The sequence below is a fragment of the Pelobates fuscus genome, chromosome 1 (genome assembly GCF_036172605.1).
Source record: "Pelobates fuscus isolate aPelFus1 chromosome 1, aPelFus1.pri, whole genome shotgun sequence".
Lineage (NCBI taxonomy): Eukaryota > Metazoa > Chordata > Amphibia > Anura > Pelobatidae > Pelobates > Pelobates fuscus.
In genome coordinates this window covers 185686422-185710156 of record NC_086317.1, presented here as the reverse complement: position 1 = coordinate 185710156, position 23735 = coordinate 185686422, and the positions used below count along the sequence as shown (strand labels likewise).

Sequence of the window (23735 nt, the reverse complement as noted above, 5' to 3'; positions counted from 1 at the left end):
AACACTCCCTCAAGTGCTTAAATATCAAAATCCATATATAATACAGAATGTACACTATAACAACAACAATGGTCAAGTTTAAAAACTTTAATAAGTAAATCACAATGCTTAACAAAAAATAATAGACAAAGTGACAGAGGCAAAGAGAAATACAAAAGTACTATACCAAAATCTTTCAAACCTCAAGGCAGAAACACAAGTTACCAACTGGTTGCCTTTATCAAGGGTACCTATATCCATGTTCCCATGTGTCTGCTTATGAAGCCCTCATACAGCTGATGGCCATCAGCACAAAATTATCACCACCCCTGGAAGTGACATCATCACTTCAGATGCTGGTACAATACACCAGATGCATATATAATGTAGATTATGCTAACGTAGTGTACCTATAACCTTAATTTTAATAATGACAGGAGGCGAGTATTTTGCATAACTTTCATTACTGTACCTCCTGTTATACCGGTACCCAGTGGTCATAGGTGTGTCCTTTCCATAGGCAATGGTAGTTCAGGTGGAACGATCGCCTGTATAGAAGAGGAAAGGAGTCCCACTACTCTGCGAGGAGCCAAAGAGTAGTAGTATACAATAAATCTCCTTGCGAATTGAGGACACTTTCAAAGTGGGAAGATGTAGGACACATTTAGTTGGATCTATTTCTAACCCAAGGAATTGGACTACTCGGCATGGGGACAGAGACGATTTCTTTCTCCGTTCACTATAAAACCTAATAATTTCAGAAATAGAGCTATAAATCTCGTTTGAGTGCGTAGTCCTGATGTGGACTCGCAGAGTATCAGCATGTCGTCTAGATAGATAGGGTAACAGGTGAATTGGCCTGGTCTGTCCCGCCAGCTAAAACAAATGAATAGACTACCTTCAGATTGAAATAGACAGTTATGCATTCTTCAAGTACAGGCGAGTGAACCAATAATTTGCGAGGAGGAGATCCCGCGACATATGGATATCATCCATCTTTCATTGATTTAAACCACTATGTAGGATTTGGTGTAGGATTGCGGAAGACTTGTTACGCTGCCGTTTGCGCCTTGTTAAGGGTGGTGTATAAGTTTACATGTTTTATAGTACTGCTAAGAACGGTTTCCCCAACAAGAGCCCAGTAGCCAATGGACCCAGTTCCTTTGTCCCCAGCTCCAATAGCTTGGTGTCCATCTTGAGTAGGTCCGCCTTGCAGTGTTTGGCACATATGGCCGCATTTGTATTGCCCTTCATGCATCTAGTTCATTGCGTCCTAGTTCGTATGTCATTGGCATCCCATGGAGTGTCTTAGGAGAGTATCTTAGCCCATGGGTCGAACATGTCGAGTAATTTATCCTGGGCTGATTAATCCGATTTCCAATGCCCTTCCAGGGATCCCGCCCTGAGCTGGACATAGAGATCACCACAATGGTGTTGAATCCTGGGATGTGTGTCATCTTGTCGGGGAGAAATGGGCGAGGGCCTTCAGTCTGGAGACAAGCGTGCACCTCTTTTTCCAAAGGTTTTGTAACCAGGAAAGTATGAAGTGTGCCAAGTAGTCTGGCAGTCCCCATCAGACGATCTCGGGTGCCTGATCGTGTAGGGTCAAACATAGGTACACTGTGGGTGTTGAAGGATGTACCTCCTTGCCCGTGCATCTTGTGAAAGGGGGTAATCTCAATTAATTTCTCAGACCTACAAGGGATCGCATGTGGTATATCCTGCCACTCATCTGAAATGGTAGTGGAAGGGAAACTAGGTCCCGGGGTTCCATTTGTTGAATCCGTTCCAGAGTGACCTTGCTTTAGTTTTCCGAGGGCTCGTGTTGGTGCCCTACTAGTGTCATTTGGTTTTTAGAGTTCTCAAAACCCATAACTGACATGGCAAGTGGGACGTCAAGGCCCATTATCTCTGGAGGAACGAGTACTAGCATCTCTGAGATGGCTCTAACCACCGAGGCTGCAACTGCAGCATTTATCCTAGACTGACATTCTTGAGTGGGAGGCGAGACATTCGTGATGTGTGGTATTTGAACCATACAGTCTGCGGAAGGTAGCCACAGTTAAGGTACAGAAGTACACATGCTAAAACACGTGGCAAGCCTCCGCCTACAATTAGAGTTCACCCAGGGTATCCAGCAATCAAAGCCCACTGTTTAGTGAGGTAGTATTGGCAGGCAGCCAGAAGAGGGGGTCACCCTCTATGTGACCCGGATTAGCAGTCTATATGTAAATGGGATAGTAGGACTGTGAAATTGGGAGACATGAGCAGTCCCAACACCGTGTTAGGGATATACCCTTGTTAAGCCCCAATAATGTGGGGACGGTACCATTGAGGGGTTCACCCTCTAAAGTATACGCTGTATCATAGAGGGGATGTTATCACTGTATGTTTTTTGACATGTAGTCTATATGTGGTACCAATAAGGGGGGTCTCCCCAGTGCCTCCGCGGGTTTAGAATGCTTGGGTGGGGGGGTCATCCCAGCGTAAAAGGGGTCACACCTAGAAATCCATTTGCCACGGTGGATAAATGTATCGCTTGGGGTTCATCCCATCATTGGGGGCGCATGCTATGCAGGGGTGTCACTCTGGTTCGAAGGGGGTCATCCCCTGAGATACAGTTGTCGCTAGGACGTAAATCGAGCTTGGGTTTTACCCCAGTTGAAGGGGGGCGTCCCTTTGTATGTGCATAATAATTCTGTGTAGGGAGTGCACATATTTCAGTGGGGTTCATCCCAGTAATAAGGGGGGTCACCCCTGTGTATATAGCCTCAGTATGCAAGTAGTAAGTGTGCAGATTTACAAGGGGTCGCCCCAGTATTTTATATGCATTGGAATAGCTGTAGTTAAATTCCCATCAAGAGGTGACAGGTCTTTTGCACCTTTAAACTGACACAGGATAGTTTGTAATTGTGAATAACATGCTGTTACAAGCACAGCGCTAATATATTATACCAGCTTCAGCAAAGTAAGTACCTTTATTTAACACAGTAGCAAATATAGATATATATGGCAAAGTAGCCCAGATCGTGTGAATCACGATCTGGGTGAGTTAACATGCCAGCGAGAATTCCCTCTCCCCTCTCCAAAGCAATGTAAGAGGGGAGGTAAAGCCAGGGGAGGGAGTAGAAAGGGGAATTATGAGTACAATGAAAGACTAAATCCAATTCCAGTAAATTAAGTCAAACAACACTAAAATGTAACAGAACAAAGTACTCTAAACCTGTGCCTGGCTGGAGCAGCAAAGAAAGAGGAAGAGCTATGCCTGACAGGGCATATGCTGTTACAAACTGCCATTTGTAACTGACCCTTTAAATAATAAGTTGCCCTGCTTCCCTGGGTTGTGGAGAAGCCTATTGTGGGGATATCTATGGGATAATAATAGTAAAGAGTTGAGAATTGCCAACTATTTAAATTCTCAGATCCAAAAGATCGTTATCATGTAAGTGAAATGTATTCCATATAAATAAAATCACAATTTGTTATAAAAATAGATACAATTTATTGTGACAATTTAAATAATATGTAACATACGTGATAATCAATGAATATTTAGTATAACATAGTATGCAATACAATGGCAATACACGTTCCAATGGCTGACACAGTCAATTGTCAAGACAAGATTTATGAGGGCTTCACAGAGACAAAGAGAAACTTTCTTTCACGGAGCTTGCAGCGTAAGGCCATAAAACTTTAGCTAGCAGTTAACTGAGTAACCCTTTCAATGCTGGTTAGATCTTTCTGGACATATAAGATCTATTCTCATGTAATTTTAAATAACAGAACATTTAAACCAGCTCATTAGTCATTTCCTGGAACCATCCAATAAGAGTAATCTACCATGTTCTATAAGTAGAATTTTAACTTGCCTAAACAGATATTTTATCTTATTTTAGAGCAAATCAATACACCTGGATAAATAACACGATATGCTAACATGTGATGTAATCACACTAATATATAATTACTCTTTTCCATCTGCAGAATGGAATGCTTAACTATATATTCATTGGTTAACTAAGATTTCTAAATATCGAAATCTGACCGTGATTTATCCAGTTATATATCATGCTATTAGAAAAATGATAATTAATTTAGATTAATTAAATGAAACCAGTATAATTACCCGTTAGGTAGATATTCCCATCAGATATGTAAGTAGTCTCAGGAACTGAATTGATGTGTTATTGGTGTGTAAGAAATTCTGAGTGCCCTGGAGTGGATATCTGTCATGGATTTCTCTGCATGGCCGAATCTGAAACCCAAACTCCAACTCCTTGACTGCTTAGCCTGCTTCCGACTTTTTGACTTTTTCCCCGACTGCTCACTTCTTTGCTTCCTCTCTTCCCTTTGTCTTAATTTTTTAAAGGGAAAAATTCTCTGTTCGTCACTAGGTGATAGACCGATAGAAAACTGGAGGTGTGGTTACCTTCCAGATAGCAATTTAAGTATTTGGTCTATAGAGGGCAGTCTCGTCCCACTAAACATACCTATCCAGGAAAGAGTTAACTTTTCCTGGTGGATATTCTGACGTTATTTAGCTTATCTTTATGGTTATCTATAACTTAAGTTTTCTGTCAGTTCAAAGTGTTTCTTTGAGTTTTGTCCAGACTATGTGTCTGGCAAATTCTGCTATAATTTCTAATATGACAGTTATAAACTAAATATGACCCCTAAATTACAATGGGACCTTATACAATATCGAAAGTAAAATTTAATTATTTAATCTTCTCTGTCACAAATGTCTGGGTTTAGAATTAATTCCATACCATTAGCATTTAGACAGTCTGTCCATCCCCCGTTCTCATTTCTTATCACTTGGTTTGTATATACTAAGCATTCCTTAGCTCTGGCACAGTGGTTAGTTTTACAGAAGGGATAGAAATCTTGTGTCTTTTGTTAGCTTGAAAATAACAAAATGGAGTCTGCTCTGTTCAGAGTGATTCTGACAATATACATTTTAATTTCTATCATAGCACAAAATGTCTGCCGATATAAATACCCTGACACTATTTGCCAGCCTCCTTCCTCATGACTATGGCCCCTGGGAGATTGTGCCCCTGAAAACTTATGGACTTTTATTGGGTGTGTATGGTCCTTTAAGAACCGTCTGGGGACATATTGTGACTTTGGTGAACAATGCCCCTTTAAGACTATGTCCCCAGACCTATAAAATAACTTGTTCCTGGCTTTCTCCCACTTCGTTCAGTAAATGGGGCTTACTGAACCAAGTATCACACAGGCGTGCCACCCAGAAGTGGAAGTGTGCAGGCAATTTACCTCCCAGCCTGGGAGTCTGCTGTAGGTAAATTGCCGAACGTTGGGTGGCCACAGTTCGTGCAGACCAACACGTGGCGGCGGCCATCTTTGTTCATTCGAACGAGGTCAGCAGTATGTGTAGCCAAATTCATGGAACCGAAATCGGCTACACATTTCACCAAACACCGCTGTCCCTTACCTTCTCCTACACTGAACTTTCAGCTGCAGAGACTAAGTCCCGTTCGAAGATTCGAACGCACGTTCGAATGGGACTTAGTCATATTTTCAGCCTGAAATAGACCGACCGCACAGCCCAAATCTATGGAACTGTTTTGGGCAGGAAAATGTGCTTGTGGTCGGTCATAAAGTACTTCCGTCTAACTTTTGATCTACTGAAGGGATATGTATGATTTTTGAGAGTGTTTATGTTTAAAGTGTGCTGAATATGTAATTTTATGAAGAGTGGATGTATATTTTTAACCCCTTAAGGACACATGACATGTGTGACATGTCATGATTCCCTTTTATTCCAGAAGTTTGGTCCTTAAGGGGTTAAAGTAACAGTGTATGTATAAAAACTGTGTTTTTCCTGTCTGTGATAATTATGTTAACCCATTGTGTAACATAATTATAACACAGGCAGAGGGGATTATTTTGTGTGTAATTGCTGGGAGTGTTTTCTGTAATCTACGTGTGTCATTGGTTGTTTTGTAACACCCTGCGGGTGGTCCTATCTAAGGGAAACCTGCATAAAAGAAAGCCCATTGGGTGCCAATAAACAGAATGACTTGACCCTCTAACTTGCAGTCTTGACTCATGTTTGTAGGGAACAGCTATAATCACTACAGGGATTGCTCTTCATACTCCCTTAGCTACTGAGCTCTTGTAAGAGCTCTTGTTCCTGATCCTGCTTTGCTCTACAGAAGGAAGTGGTTCCCCTACTGGAGCCTGGTCATAGGTCCAGGGCGCAGAGCAGACGGCGAAATACTAGCCCAGCAGCGGTGGTTCGTGGAGTCTGCAGTACTTATGGAGTCTACACAGTAGTTATGGTGTCTACAGTGCTGATGGTCCTTTGAGCACTAGTAGCATCTTTTCTACGGTCCAACTTCCAGCCAGCCTGGAGGCAACCGTAACATATGGATATGATACTTGTTTCTGATTGGTTAAAGTTTTATGATTGACTTGTGCTGCAGGAGGCATAAGTAAAGAAAGTTATGCAAAATACGAAGCCTCCTGTCATGTTGTAAAATTCATAATTCAATGGCTCATAGAACCATCTTTAGCACAATTAACTTGAAGTAATCATCTGTATGATGTAATCATCTGTATGATGATCAGTCTCTCTCATCGTTGTGGAGGAATTTTTACCCACTCTTCTTCACAACATTGCATCAGTTCATTGAGGTTTACTAGCATTTGTGTATGCACAGTCCTCAACACTCCGCCACAACATTTCAATTGGGTTGAGATCTGGGCCGTGACTGGGCGATTGCAACACCTTGATTCTTTGCTTTTTCAGCCATTCTGTTGTAGAATTGCTGGTGTGCTTGGGATCATTGCCCTATTGCATGACCCAATTTCTGCCAAGCTTTAGCTGTCGGACAGATGGCCTCAGATTTGACTCTAGAATACTTTTGTATACAGAGGAGTTCATGGTCGACTCAATGACAGCGAGCATCCCAGGCTCTGTGGCTGCAAAACAATCCCAAATCACCCTTCATCGTCATGCTTGACAGTTGGTATAAGATGTTTGTGCTGATATGCTGTTTGGCTTTTGTCAAATCGTGGAGCTGTGCATTATGGCCAAACCTCTCTATTTTGGTCTCATCTGTCCAGAGGACATTGTTCCTGAGCCTAAGCCTTGCTGCCATGTTCTTTTTAGAGAGAAGCGGCTTTCTCCTGGCAACCCTTCCAATCAAACCACACTTGTTCAGTATTTTTCTAATTGTACTGTCATGGTCATTACCATTAAACATGCTAACTGTTGCCTGTAGAGGATGTAACTCGTGTTTTTTTTTTTGGAGCATTGCATGGTCTAACACTGGGGTGAAATTGCTGGGACTTCCACTCCTAGGAAGATTGGCAACAATGTTGAATGTTTTCCACTTTTGAATAAGCTTTCTCACTGTAGAATGATGGACCTCAGAGCTGGCCTCTAGCCTGCCTCTATTATGTAGAGCCGGATGCCTGCCCAATCACAAGCGCCAGGTGGAAGTAATTACTCTTCGCTTCGTTTCCTCCCGGTGTACAGATATCTGCACAGGGCTGGAGAGACAGGAGAGGGTCTGGAACAGAAGCAGCTAATCACATCAGCCGCAGCCAGCCCCACTAACTTGGTATTTGCTGCTGCCCAGTCCCACTGTACCCCAGTGAAGCCACTATCCTGAGCCCAAAAGGTGGGAAACAGGAAGGTGGCTAAAAATATGTATTTGTTTTTTATTTTTATGTGTGTATCTGTTACATTACTGTTATACACTGTTACATTATTACTGTTTAATCGCGGCTACTACTGACCTTTTTGCTGGAAAACTACCAAATACCCTAAAGGATTAATACCGAGGTTCGACAAACGAACAACGGACCCCCCAGTTCTCGGTGTGTGCCGCCACTTAACCCCGGTCACCCCTGGAAGTACCGAACGGCCGACCACCCAGCTGAAGACGTGTGCCGCCACTTGATCACCCAGGGAGTTGCAGTTTGCGGTTAACCACAAGGTAATTGAGATGGAATGTTGTGGTTAACCGCAGGCTAAGTACCCTCCCAGGTGGCCCCCGATTCGTACCCCGAACGGTAATGACTTCCAGGAAGAGAGCGGGGGTTCGTATATCCATCTGGCCGTAGAGAGCTCCATAAAATCACACCGAGGTGCCGCTGCCTATTGTCAGCGCTTAAAACATGGCCGCCACCTCGTGTTCGGGACTAAAACCATACGAAAGACTTTGTATGCCAGAGACTGAACGTGCCATTCATGAGATTGGAGCGCTATTCGCATGGATGATGCGCTCTGAACCGAGCTACCTAATGATGGGTGGAATGTGGGGCATTCATAGTGAAATATTATAATTGTGTATTTTATACTGTTTTCTTTTATGGTTATTCCACGTGGGATTTTGGGCCCTTGGGGATAATTGAGGCATTCCAGCCGTTGGATTCATTATCCCCAAGAAGGGCGGGACCTATTTCAAAGGATACAGTATATTTTTATTGGCTGAATGTATGCTTTGTCCCGACATGCCACTCGGTCCAGAGGGGGTTGTCCCTGGACCGAGAATGTTTGCATAAATACCGCTGTACTGTGTCAGTAAAGCCAGTTCTTATTTTGACCCTCAAATCGGAGCCTCGACTCGTTTTGTGGGAAAAGGGTATCCTAGTTGGGCTACAGCTAGTGGGAGATTCTACACTTACAGGTCTCTACCGATTGCAGCTCCGTTCGACTCTTTGTGTTCGGGAACCAGGACATCCAAACGATCAAACCTCCTGCTAGCCCTGAGGCAATCGTAACAGTATCCATTTGAAAAAAATACAAAATGAGATCACCCAAATAAAGAAGTTCAAAACAGTCTTTTTTCACCTATGGAAACAAAGTTACAAAAAAAATTGAACATTTCAGACAAACTCTAAAAGTAAAGAAACACACTAAATTTCAAAGAGATTTCAAAGATTTTTAAAGACTTGTGATATTTTTCGCAAGAAACGCAAATTTCGCAGACATCTAAATAGTCAGAGGCCCTACATCTGCAGACACTGAGTGGCCTGATTCAGATACAAGTTCTTCTAAATCAGGACTAAGACACTATACTAACAGCAACTGCAACAGTGATTCTAACCATTCTCCTAATAGGAGCATCCTAAAGAGTACTGATAAATCACTTTCCTTTTTGGATACTCCGATTTCATCTGACTCCAACAACTCCATTGCTTCTAAAACTTTTTTAGGACAGGACCCCTCTCGCGAACAGAGGAGGAAATTGAGGGACAGAGATCACTGGGCGTACAAAAGATAGGGACGAGGTCAGAGATATTAACGCTAAACAAAATCATTAACCATTCTGACTATCCTCTTCAATCACGTCACATTTCTTTGCTGAATAAAGGTCTTTCATATGTACCAACTCAGAGTTATAATAAATTCAATTTGTCCAAGGACATAAGCCTTTTTGGCAGGAAACTGACCCTTAATTTAAAGCATCACTTAAGGGTCAGGAAGACAAACATGTATTCCTGACCCTATAGTGTTAAGTGATGCTTTAAATTAAGGGTCAGTTTCCTGCCAAAAAGGCTTATGTCCTTGGACAAATTGAATTTATTATAACTCTGAGTTGGTACATATGAAAGACCTTTATTCAGCAAAGAAATGTGAAATCTAGCCTCCCTGGGCCCCTCCTGCTTCCATACATATAGCAAAATCTTACTGTATACAAGCCAGAAGCTGTAACTCTGTATGCTGTTTGCCTCAAAACAAAAAAAACAAGCATGCCATCATCAGAAGTGGTAGCCTGATCCAATCACAATGCTTCCCCATAATATTGGCTGAGACTGACACGGATGCAGATCAGGGGCAGAGCCAGCATGAGTCAAACACAGCCCTGACCAATCGGCATCTCCTCATAGAGATGAATTGAATCAATGAATCTATGAGGAAAGTTCAGTGTCTGCATGCAGAGGGAGGAGACACTGAATGTTTGGATGCATTCTAGGCAGCCATGACCCCTCTAACAGCCATCTGAGGAGTGGCCAGTGAAGTTATCACTAGGCTGTAATGTAAACACTGCATTTTCTCTGAAAAGACCGTGTTTGCAGCAAAAAGCCTGAAGTTAATGATTCTACACACCAGAACAAATGCAATAAGCTGTAGTTGTACTGGTGACTATAGTGTCCCTTTAATGCATTCTAAAAAAAGATCTCCAAATGGCAAATGAGCTTGGTCTATCTGTGGAGGATTATGAATTCTCCAAAGTTTTAACTGATCTATTGGATGAACAAAATCCCTCCAAACCTTTGACCAACTTGAAACCCCAAAGCTGGTTTACTCCCAATTTGAAGGATACCCCACATGTTGATCTCTTTGTGGAAATGACCACTAGTGAACTGGAAAATAGCAACTTTGAACATCCACTCACCAACAATCTTACCTACAATGAGCAGAAAGCCCTTAATGAATTGAAAATGCTGGATAATGTTATCATAAAACCAGCGGATAATGGAGGAAGTATTGTTTTACTCAATCGTGACAGATACATAGAAATGTGCATGTCACATCTCAATGACCAGTCTTGTTACAGTGTCCTCCCTTCTGATCCCACTAACCACTACATAAGAGAATTTGAAGATCTGTTAACAAAAGCACTAGAACAAAAGGTAATCAACTCTGACGAGTTCAAGTATTTTTTGCCTCACAAACAACCAACAATAGCTACTCTCTATTGTTTGCCTAAAGTGCATAAAAATATGAGGGTACCCCCTGGGAGACCGATTCAGGGAACAACTGTTTAACAGAAAGAGCAAGCAAATTTGTTGATAAAATCTTACATCCGTATCAATTGATCTACCATCTTGCATACAGAACACCAAAGCCACATTAATAATCTTGGAAGGACTTTAGGTACCTTCCAAGATTATTACTTGCGAGCCTTGATGTGGTGTCTTTATATTCAAACATTCCACACAAGGTAGGTTTACAGGCCTGTCGTTTCTTTCTTGAGTTTTCATCTTATGAAGAAGCACAAATCACATTCATTCTCTCTCTGTTGGAATTCATATTGACCCACAACTACTTAACATTCAATGGCAAATACTACTTGCAGCCATGGGTACAACTTGTGCCCCTACATATGCAAATCTCTTTTTGGGATGGTGGGAGCAACAAGTTCTGATAGATCCGCAATATAATCTGTACCATGGATATATTTTGAAGTGGTACAGATATATTGATGATATGCTCCTACTATGGACTGGTTCTGTCCAACATTTTGAACAATTTGTGACTACATTGAACAATAGCAAACTAAATCTTACACTGACTCATGTTATTGACCAACATGAACTTGACTTTTTAGACCTAAAGATTTTAATAATGGAGAATGGCACTACCCAAACTGAACTATTCATAAAATTTACATCCACTGATAGCCTTCTCCACTGGGATAGACACCACCCATATAAACTGAAAGCATCAGTCCCATACGGGCAATACCTGAGAGCTAAGAGGCATTGCTCCCAGGATTCTACGTACTATCAAGAATGCCAAGTCCTAAAACTATGCTTATAAACTTTAGGTTATCCGAACAGGGCTCTTATATCAATGTGCCAGCAAGACCAACAGAACAATAAGATTGAAATCTACACGTATATAACCAAATTCTCTGACTCCCAGATGTATAGCCACTTAAGCAGTCGCTACCAACCCATCCATCAGTTACAACTTGAAGATCTAAAAACTTGAAAGATCTTCTAGTGCATTCCATCTAAATCCAACTAGCTTACAAGCACCAAGGGCATTTCTAGATGTGGCCATTGTAAGGCTTGCAATTTTATTACTCCTTCAAAATCTACTACATCGACACAATCCAAAATCACTATCAAAACCAATGCACTGGTGAACTGCAGTACTACCCAGGTGATATATCTAATCACATGTAGCTGTGGCATCCAGTACATTGGGAAGACCTTTCAACAATTTCGCCGTAGGATCCTTCAACATGTGGATTTCATTAAAAATACTTTAACACCAGTAGCCAGACATATTGCTAACTTTCACAAAGGCAATATGGACAATTTGAGATTTCAGGCAATTGCAAAACTGGTACCAAACCCTAGAAAAGGAAGCTTCAATCAACAACTACTCCAAAAAGAATCCCAATGGATTTATTCTTTCAGGACCTTGACCCCACAGGGACTCAATGAGGAGTACAATTACACTCCTTTTATACATTAAAATGTATGGATCTACCTAACTAACGATCTCTCCTATTTTCCAAATATTCCAATGTTTGGTTTCTAATTGGCATATGAATATATATATTTCATGTACACTAACTAATCATCATTTTCTAATATTTTTTATTCCACATATTTTATTTATTTTTGAGACTATAAATTACTTTTTCAACATTTGATATATCCAATATTACTGTATGAAAATCATTTATAGCGCTCCTCTCCTTAATTTTATTCTTGTCTTGGTATTTAATTTCATTCATTATTATTTTTTAATTTTCAAGTGTCTTTTCTATTTAAGTTGTTTGGCATATAAACTACCAGTTAATTGCAAACCTCAAATATGAATTTTATAAATCTCATGACATTTGATGTAATTTATTTCATTTGATGTTATGTGATTTATGAATTTATGATTTTAGGCAACTGTTTTAAAGAAGGATATCATGGCACTAGAAAAAGTGCAGAGATGAGCTACAAAATTGATAAAAGGAATGGAGCATTTTAGTTACGAAGAAAGGTTAAAACATTTACCGTATATACTCGAGTATAAGCCGACCCGAATATAAGCCGAGGCCCCTAATTTTTCCCCAAAAAACTGGGAAAACTTATTGACTCGAGTATAAGACTAGGGTGGGAAATGCAGCAGCTACTGGTAAATTTCTAAATAAAATTAGATCCTAAAAAAAATATATTAATTGAATATTTATTTACAGTGTGTGTATAAAGAATGCAGTGTGTGCGTATGAGTGCAGCGTGTGTGCGTATGAGTGCAGCGTGTGTGTGTATGAGTGCAGCGTGTGTGTGTATGAGTGCAGTGTGTGTGTGTATGAATGCAGTGTGTGTGTGTATGAATGCAGTGTGTGTGAGTGCAGTGTGTGTGTATGAGTGCAGTGTGTGTGTATGAGTGCAGTGTGTGTATGAATGCAGTGTATGAATGCAGTGTATGAATGCAGTGTGTGCGGGGCCGGTGCAAGGATATTTGCCCCCCCCCCCATATGTCCTGACCTCCCCTCCTCCTCCCCTAGTGGTCCTTATCCCCCCCTCCCTCCCATAGTGGTCCTTATCCCCCCCCTCCCTCCCATAGTGGTCCTTATCCCCCTCCCTCCCATAGTGGTCCTTATCCCCCCCTCCCATAGTGGTCCTTATCCCCCCCTCCCTCCCATAGTGTTCCTTTTCTCCCCCCCTCCCTCCCATAGTGGTCCTTATCCCACCCCCTCCCTCCGTTAGTGGTCCTTATCCCCCCCCTCCCTTCCATAGTGGTCCTTATCCCCCCCCCCTCCCTACCATAGTGGTCCTTATCCCCCCCCTCCCTCCCATAGTGGTCCTTATCCCCCCTCCCTCCCATAGCGGTCCTTATCCCCCCTCCCTCCCATAGCGGTCCTTATACCCCCCCTCCCTCCCATAGTGGTCCTTATCCCCCCCCCTCCCTCCCATAGTGGTCCTTATCCCCCCCCCTCCCTCCCATAGTGGTCCTTATCCCCCCTCCCTCCCATAGCGGTCCTTATACCCCCCCTCCCTCCCATAGTGGTCCTTATCCCCCCCCTCCCTCCCATAGTGGTCCTTATACCCCCCCTCCCTCCCATAGTGGTCCTTATCCCACCCCCTCCCTCCCATAGTGGTCCTTATACCCCCCCCCCCACAGTGGTCCTTATATCCCCTTTTTTTATTATTATTTTTTTTTTATTATTATTTTTTTTTATTATTATTTATTTTATTTATTTTTCGTCCCTGCTTGATACATGGCAGGGAGGGGGGCTCTCCTTCCCTGGTGGTCCAGTGGCAGTTCAGTGGGGGGGAGAGGGGGGCTGGCAGAGAGCGTTACTTACCTGTTCTGCAGCTCCTGTCAGCTCTCTCCTCCTCTGCGCCGTCCGTCCAGCTCCCTCTGTCAGCTCACACTGTAAGTCTCGCGAGAGCCGCGGCTCTCGCGAGATTTACACTGGGAGCTGACCGAGGTGCTGAACGGACGGCGCGGAGGAGGAGAGAGCTGACAGGAGCTGCAGAACAGGTAAGTAACGCTCTCTGCCAGCCCCCCTCTCGCCCAGTCTGTATTATGGCAATGCAAATTGCCATAATACAGACCTTGACTCGAGTATAAGCCGAGTTGGGGTTTTTCAGCCCAAAAAATGGGCTGAAAAACTCGGCTTATACTCGAGTATATACGGTAGATGTCTTTCGTTTGGAAAAATCGCACCTCAGAGGGTATATAACACTTCTACAAATATATTCGGGGCCAGTACAAACCTTTATCTGGAAATCTATTCGTAAACAGGGCTATACGTAGGACACAAGGTCACACATTTATGCTGGAAGAAAGGAGATTTCATCTAAGGCAAAGAAAAGTTTTTTTTTTACAGTAAGAGTAATAAGGATATGGTTTTATCAGAGTCCAGATGTTTAAACTGAAATTGGATAAATACTTGCAAAAACATAACATACAGGGATATCATTTCTAATTAGTCGGGTAATAGCTGTCTGATCCAAGGAGAAATCTGACTGCTACTTTGGGGTCAAGAAGGATTTTTTTCCTAGTCTGTTGCAAAATTGGAAGCGCTACAGACTAGGTTTTTTTGCCTTCTTTTGGATCAACAGCAAAACCATATGTGAGGATGGCTGAACTTGATGGACGCAAGTCTCTTTTCAGCTTTGTAACTATGAATATGCTTTAACATCAATATAAATGCACTAACAGTCATTTGTAAACAATAAAGACCTTTGTGGTCCTCTCTGACCACCATCCCACGTCAGATACTAATTGGTGATGTTATCACCCACATCCACCTATCATGATATAGAGCGCGATATTTAAACCTGAACTTTCCCCTTTTGAAGAGCCGCTTACCGTCGAAACGCGCGTCGGGGCTTGAGATCCCAGAAATCTGATAGCCCCAGCCTCTCGTGAAATTTATTTAGACCATTCTCAATTAGATTAACACTAGATAAATTGCCAAAGGAAATCCCAAAAATTAAATACTTTGGGTGGCTTGGGGCTTCAGACCGATTAAGCCATCTGCAAAACCACAGCGACCGTAGATATATATATATATACACTGCAAACGAATATATGCTATTAAGTCGATGCAGTGTTGTGTCTTGCACTGGGTTTCTCTTGTTAGTAAGCTAACTGTGCAGTTACTATTTGGGATTGGTGCCCTCGAAGGCACAGTTGTACATATATCTATTAGAATTAATTTTGGATGTTTTCTATGCATGCTAGCACCAGACAGAATCTTCAGTCAGGAGGCGAACCTAGCAGCTAATAATACTGACAGTTGCCCCTGAAGGCACAGATGATAGTCACATTTATCTAATAGATTAACTCTGCAATCTTACCTCCAACAAGCTAACAAGCACTAACAGAATCTCCAGCATTGTCTGAAACCCTGGAAATGCTTGGAGTTAGTAAGCAGACCGGAAAATAGAATTTCTTTTGTTAAGTTTTATTTAATTGACAGGCATTTCACAGTACATACTGTCCTGATAACAAAGATAACGGTTTTGGCGATATACATTTATTGTTGGGCTTATCTTTTGGATCTTGGCACTAATATAGCTGTTGCTAATAAATACTTGGATTCTGACAATCTGTACCTATGCTCTTCATGTTGCTACAGCAATTGTATACTTTATTGCAACATTTACAAGTTACTTCATTGCAAGTTACTTAGTCTAGCCCTTACACATTTGTATACCGTACTAATAAATGAGACTTCAGAAATTTTAGAAACGACATATATTTCTCCTTAGGTCTGTCTAAATAGACATTCTGTCCAAAGACATTGTGTCTATTAGTTTAATACTCTTTTTAAGTTTCATATATTATCTCTTCTAATTCCTATATGCCCTATGCCCAAAAGAGTTCCAGGGAATTAGGGCCCATAGTCTTTTGGCAGGAGGCTGGCAAGCAGGCCCTTCTGCCACACATTTTCCCCATTTAAGGGAGTTTGCCATGAGTTTTTGGAGGGGCCTGCTTGCCCGCCTCCTGCCTCATGACTACGGCCCTGGGGTGTATGGCATTTTAAGAAACTTACTTGGGGCTTATGGACTTCTATTGGACCGTGCTGACCCTTTAAGATTAGTCTGGAGACATATTGAGACTTTGTGTGACCATGCCCCTTTAAGACTGTCCCCAAACCTGTAAAATCCTTTGTGCATGGCTTTCTCCCACTTGGTTCAGTAAATGGGGCTTACTGAACCAAGTGCTACACAGGCGGACCACCCAGAAGTGGAAGCGTGCAGGCAATTTACCTCCCAGGCTGGGAGCCTGCTTTAGGTAAATTGCCGACCGCTGGGGGGCCGCCGTTCGTACAAATGAACACGTGGCGGTAGCCATCTTTATTCAGCCGAACGCGGTCAGCAGTGTGTGCATCCAAATTCCTGGAACTAAAATCGGCTACACATTTCAACAAACACCGCTGACCCTTACCTTCTGCTATACTTAGACTCTATGGCTGGAAACTAAGTCCCGTTCGGCAGTTTGAATGTACTGCTATACTGAGCCAATTGCACGAATGGTGCCCCGTTCGTGCATTCGAATAGGACTTAGTAATTTGTTCTGCCTGAAATAGACCGACCGCCCAACTTAAATCTATGGAACTGTTTTGGGCATGAAAATGTTCTTGCGGTCGGTCAGAAAGGGCTTCCAGCTAACTTATTAACCGCTGGAGGGATTTGTATTTTTGAGAGTATTTATATTTAAAGTATGCTGATTATTAATATGTATTTTTTATGGAGATGTATACTTTTAAAGTTCATTAAAACTTCAGTTCTACGTAACCCTCAACTTGGAATGCCAAATTGAGGGTGAAGTAGAACTGAAGTTTTAATGAAACACTCTGCTTTTATGCACATTTGACACACTTAGTACCGCCCACAGGGTTTTGGCAGGGTAGCCTACGGTGCCCGGCTCTGTCCTACAGGACCAAGGCTGCTGAATGGGTGTTCGTCACCCCCAGTCTTTCTACTACTCCCAGGTATAGCATTGTGGTTACTTGTTGGGCAGAGGCCAGCGGGGTTCTGGCCCATAGCCAGCGTTACAGCTGGGTAGGATAGTGGGTCGTCCGATCCCAGAACACATGGTAGAGCCGGTGGAGAGACCTCAGTCCCATCTCCACCTGCCAGTTGGGGTGCCTCCCAGGACCAGTTTATAAGGTCCGCCTGTATATGGGAAGAGGGTCTCTCCTTTTATCCCCATAGCAGCCATTGATGCAGAGGTATTCTTTTTAGCATGAGATGGTGCATTGTTATAGTTACATAGCTGAAAAGAGACTTGCGTCCATCAAGTTCAGCCTTCCTCACATTTGTTTTTTGCTGTTGATCCAAAAAAGGCAAAAAAAAAAAAGTTTGAAGCACAATTTTGCAACAAGCTAGAAAAAAAATCCTTCTTGACCCCAGAATGGCAGTCAGATTTATCCTTGGATCAAGCAGTTATTACCCTACATTGAAAGATTATATCCTTGAATATTCTGTTGTTGCAAGTATGCATCCAGTAGCTGTTTGAACATCTGTATGGATTCTGATAAAACCACCTCTTCAGGCAGAGAATTCTACATCCTGATTGTTCTTACAGTAAAAAAACCTTTCCTTTGCCTTAGACGAAATCTTCTTTCTTCCAGTCTAAACGCATGGCCTTGTGTCCTATGTAAAGTCTGGTTTGTGAATAGATTTCCACACAATGGATTGTATTGGCCCCGAATATATTTGTATAATGTTATCCCATGTCATGCATGAAGATTATTTTATTACGGAAAGCATAGTTCTTCCTTCTGTACCAGGGAAGAAAGTGGTCAGTCAGAAACTCTAGATACTATGCAGAGGTCCTCTACACCTTGGTCGGCCCCTTTAGGGTCCCCAAGCTCTCTTCCCATGATTCCGACCCAAAACATGACTCCACAACCGCCTTGCTGACGTAGCAGCCTTGTTAGAACAGGGTGGCCGTCCACCAACCATTCACTACTCCATCCATCTGGACCCTCCAGGGTTGCACAGCACTCATCAGTGAACAGAACTGTTTGAAAATTAGTCTTCATGTATTTTTCTGCCCAATGCAGCCATTTCTGCTTGTGAGCATTGGTTAGTGGTGGCTGAATAGAAGGTGTATGCACAGTTGCAAGACTATGGAGGACTCTACACCCTGATGTCCGTGGGACTCCAGAGGCATCAGCAGCTTCAAATATCTGTTTGCTGCTATGTAATGGTATTTTAGCAGCTGCTCTCTTGATCCAATGCATGGATATGGCAGAAATCTTCCTCAATGTGCCTTTATCTGCACAAACCCGTCTGTGCTCTGAATCAGCCACAGATCTCTTAATAGTGTGATGATCACACTTACATTTTCGTGAAATATCTAATGTTTTCATACCTCGTCCAAGGTATTGAACTATTTTACTCTTCCTTTTTCTTCCCCATATTGAAAATGGTGCTCTGCTTAATAAAGTGGAACACCCTCCTTTACTTTAGTCGTTTTTCCTTAAATTGGGCTCACTTGGCAATCTAATTATCACAGGTGTCCGAGATTGTTTTCAGTGATCAAAAGAGCCCTGAGACACAATGCCATCCATGAGTTATACTGAAAAACGAAATATTTAATCTTTGTGACACTTAAATATAATTTGCATAAAAATTTGGAACAGGTTGTGTATATATATATATATTGTATATGTATATATATATTCCAAATATTTATAAAGGGTGCACTCACGGGACTTGAAAAATGTTTAAATGGTGATTTTAATCCAAAAGGTAAAGAACAATTACATATGTAAATCGACCGACGTTTCGACCCCTGAGGGTCATTATCAAGATCACAGAATGTACCATAATGTGACAATAAATATAAAATTATGTAAAACCCTTATCAATCAACATTAAGAGAAAATCGTGTAAACTCTCTCCACCCGCAGACTGATTCAAACCTGGAAGTGTAGGGTAGCCGCACGTGACAACGTTGTGACCTAATGATGCACTGCGGGAAGTAATGTGGTTGCTTAGATTAACAGTAAACCAAGTGTACAATGCCGAAAGATTGTGAGAATAACATATGAAATGAAAGTATAAAGGCAAACCATGCTAAAGATATGGAGGAGATCTAAGAATTTAAAGCGGGACCGAATGTAATGACGTTAAGGGGTTAATTAGCATATCTTTGCCTATTACTAAATATACCATACCTGAGTGCACTTGCATATAGATGTAAGAAATTATGACCCTCTTACAAGGATATTCTTTTAGGGAATGTGTGACAAATAAGACACAAACACAAGTGTATAATAAAATGTATTGTTAATATTAATTTAAGGATACTGTTAGATTTTGAAAGGATATACACATTACACATTATAACCATAGTCAGTCCAAAACCAAAAGATACATAATAAAAGGGCAATACTTAAACATTTCAATGGAGGTCTTCCCCTTGCGCCTTCATCTTGGGTAATCTGGGACAGACTATCAGTTCACCATGGCCCTGCTTGCTGTGCTGTCCTCTCCAAAGAGACAAAAGAGAGAGCCTTCCTTGGATGTAGTCCTTTTAAAGACTGATTCTTGGAGTAATAAACTACAAGTCCCAGAATTCCTTTTCCCTCCCAAAAGTGGTTTATCCCGCCCTCTTTCTCCAGAGAGTTCTGTCTTTACACAAGTCTTTCCCTTTGATCTCTTGGTTTGATCTCTTGGTTTCTGGGTAGGTTAGACAGAATTGGGAAAACACACACAATTCCATGGTTACACCTAGATGTTAATTACTCTGATCTCCTGATAACATACATGGGATACTGGGGGGGATGTAAGCTTTTGTTTTAGCTGGATGCTATAAAATGCAATTGAAAGCTTTGATCCTTATCACACTGTTATCAAGGAAATTATATACAATATTGCAGTTTGGCATATCAATTTCTTACATAGATTACAGTGGAACATGTGAACTTAAACAAAAATGTGTTGTTTTCCCCCTCTACTAAAACTATTACTACTACCACTCCCACTATTATGTATGTACTTTTGTGTATGGTGTTTTTATTTTTTATTTCTTTTCAATTTAATTTTATTTGTGTCCACAGAAAAATGCCTAACTGGGGAGGTGGAAAGTCGTGTCCAGTTTGCCAAAAATCTGTTTACTTTGCAGAGGAGGTTCAATGTGAGGGTAACAGCTATCACAAATCTTGCTTCTTATGCAGTAAGTACTGCCACTTCCATTACTATAGTAAAATCCTCCATTTTCTGCACCAGTGTTCTTACGGTTCTTCATTCTGTAGTAGATGTGGTAGTTCATTTTTACGCTAACAAACACGTTAATGAAGTCTCTTCCAGTTATTTATTATCTCTAGGCGTTTTTAATGTTGAAAACACCATAACCCCTACAGCTTGCAATATTGTTTATGATGCCAAGAGCATCCTGGTGCTCCTCCTGAATGTAAGTAGTCAAACCAATTGCTAATGGATCAACTTCTCCTCTGGGGTCCGCCAGGCGGTCATTTCCTGCACTGATAGCCGGAAGTATCTCCATGGATGTTCTCCTCAGCTAAACCCTGCCATGCACAGCCATCTCATTGGCCGAGGGTGTCAGCTGATTGCTCTCAGCCAATGAGCTAAGCCCTACACTGGTACCCTACCAGTTACCAGCATGAATTTAGCATATCTAATTGTATTTACGGTGCTTATTTTTGGACAGTGTTTTATTATTCTGCTTGTGTGGTAGTTTATACTTTTAATACTTTCTGGTTCCATAATTCGCATTTTGACAACATATTTTGTGTAACAAATACATATTTGTTCCACTGCAAGCACTTTAAAATATCAATTAAGACTCGATAGTTCAAGCTCAGTGAAGATCTGTCCCTCTAAATGCAAATTTAATCAAACAAGTACACATTTGAGCTGTAGTAATGACAATGCAAAATATTGTTTTAAATCCCTTCTTTTATCAATGTGTAGGCTTGTTTAAAAGCTTCATAGTAGCTCTTGCTTGCAACAATTGTATCCATAAAATTGACAAATAGGAAATCTTGTTGCCCAGGTGAAGGGAGCTGCCTAAGTGAGTGTGTGTGTGCTAAAGAGAGACAGAGAGGATTCGGGGAAAGCTACAAAAAACATTTCAGTTGCATTTAATTTTCCCAAAAGTACAGTGGCCTCTATAATTCTTAAATGGAAAAAGTTTGGAGCAGCAAAGACTCTTCCTAGAGCTGGCTGTCTGGCCACACTGAGCAACTGGAGAAGAAGGGCCTTGGTAAGAGACAGGACCAAGAACCCCACAGTCACTCTGGTTGATCAAATGTGGAGATGGGAGGACAACAATCACTGCAAAACTTCTCTGATCTGCCTTTATGTCTGGCAAGACAGATACATCTCCTCACTGTAAGACACATGAAAGCTTGCTTGGAATTAAAAAAACAAAACAAAAAAAAAAACCTATTTAGTCTGGTCTGAGGAAATGCAGATTGATTTGTCTGGCCTTAATAAAAAGCATCATGTCTATAGGAAACCAAGCACCGCTTATCACCTGCCTTGTACCATCCCAATGGTGAAGAATGATAGTGGTAGCATCATGCTTTTGGGAGTGTTTTTCAGAGTCTGGTACTGAATGATTGTAGCGTAGCTCCCTGTACCCCGGCTGGGTACCTCCGCCAAAGGACCGTGTAACGGAACTAAGCACCGCACTGGACACCACAACCACCGCAGTCTTGCCGTCTTCTGTCCACCCTGGATCAGCTTCTGTCCTCCAGGACCATGTTGGGAAAACCTCTCCTCCAGGAGAGCATATCAGGAACAAACTCTTAAAGGAGCTAATTGATTAAAGCCCAGTGTGAATATAGCTGTCCCCTCCAATCACAAGACAAGACTACATGTTGAGGGTCAAGAAGAACTGTTTTAATTAGCACCAAAGGACCTTCTTTTATGCAGGTTTTCCCTACATAGGACCACCCACAGGGTTTTTCAGAACAACCAATAAAAACATTACAACACATACAATAAAGTAAGCCACCCCCATTCATCCCAGCAGAAATCCTCCCCTCTGCCTGTGATACAATTATCTCCACACACTAGACCAACTTAATTATCACAGGCAGAAAATATACAGTTTTACACATACACTGTAACTTCAAAACCACACATCCAATCTTCATAAAAATCCTTCCAATAGATACAAAGTTAGACAGAAGTCCATTGTGACTGACAGTTCCATGGATTTGGGTTGTGCGGTTGGTCTATTTTACACTGAAAAAATGACTAAGTCCTATTCGAACAAGCGTTGGAATCTTCGAACGGGACTTAGTCTCCAGCCGCAGTGTCGAAATGGAGAAGAAGGTACGGGTCAGCGGTGTTCATCTAAATGTGTAGCCGATTTCAGTTCCATGGATTTGGCTACACATACCGCTGACCTCATTCGAATGAACAAAGATGGCTGCCGCCACGCGTTCGTTTGCACGAACTGCGGCCACCCAGCGGTCTGCAATTTACCTACAGCAGGCTCCCAGCCTGGGAGGTAAATTGCCTGCACGCTTCCACTTCTGGGTGGTCCGCCTGTGTGGTACTTAGTTCAGTAAGCCCCATTTACTGAACCAAGTGTAAACAAGCCATGAATAAAGTTCTTTAACCAAGTCTGGGGACACTGGATACACAGGCTTAAAGGGTCAGTGTCCCAAACAAGCCTGGGTATACTGTCTTAAAGGGGCATTGTCCAAATTTTCCCCATGTCACAAAAATGTGCTTAAAGGGCCAACACCAGTCCAATGAAAGTCCATAAGCCACCTAATGTTCTTAAGAGCCAGGGCCATAGTCGCAGGGCAGGAGGCTGGCAAGCAAGCCTCTCCAGGACCAAGTGGCGAATGGTACTTCGTCACAGATCGCTTCCTAGCTGGAACAGGGGACAAACCGCAGCACTTCTGCCCACAGTCGCCGTGGCTGGACTTGGGGCCCTGGAGCCGCTCTGTCCTGGAGCCGAATGGGGAATTAGCTCTAGTCCTTACAAGGACTTTCCCTTTTGAATCTCCTGCAAGCTGGAACAGCAGACACAGGAGCAAATCTTTTTTTCCCTCCAATAACAGGATGACACACAGTTTTGGAGTGTAAGCAGGAACAGACTGAGCTGGGCCTTTGTTTCTTTTATACACATTTCTCCACAAGGTTACCACCCACGTGGACCTTGTGGAATACAGGACACAAAGTTGCAACAGCCAATCAACAACATACAGTACAGTCAGACACTCCCGGCTAATGCACACAAACCCTCCCCTCTGCCTTTGATACAATTACTTCAACACAATGGACAAACGTAATTACCACAGGCAGAAAAATATACTTTTTACACATTTTCCATAACTTTAAAACTATACACCACATTCACATACAACTTACAGTTATAGAACCAGCATAATTATGGGAACAACATATCCAAAATTCATTCGAATCCGTTCAGGAGTTAGCTGGAAATCCTTTTTGACCGACGGCATGCACACTTTCATGCCCAAAACAGTTCCCCAGATTTTGGCTGTGTGGCCGGCCTATTCATTCCAGTTCAAATACCATTTGAATGCACGAATGGGTGCCGTTAATGTTAATGTGGC

At 42.0% G+C, this 23735-nt stretch overlaps 1 protein-coding gene and 1 long non-coding RNA gene across 2 annotated transcripts in view; both read left to right on the top strand.

Moving 5' to 3' along the window:
* The window catches only part of LOC134609683 (uncharacterized), a 540481-nt gene that overhangs the window by 501522 nt on the left and 15224 nt on the right, over positions 1 to 23735 (top strand). The gene's annotated exons all lie outside the window — the stretch shown is intronic.
* CSRP1 (cysteine and glycine rich protein 1) overlaps positions 1 to 23735 on the top strand; it is an 84933-nt gene that overhangs the window by 49328 nt on the left and 11870 nt on the right. The window contains exon 2 of the mRNA XM_063453183.1: positions 20232 to 20347. Within this exon, the coding sequence (XP_063309253.1) occupies positions 20236 to 20347 (112 nt within the window). The 5' untranslated portion in view covers positions 20232 to 20235. The remainder of the gene's footprint in view (positions 1 to 20231; positions 20348 to 23735) is intronic.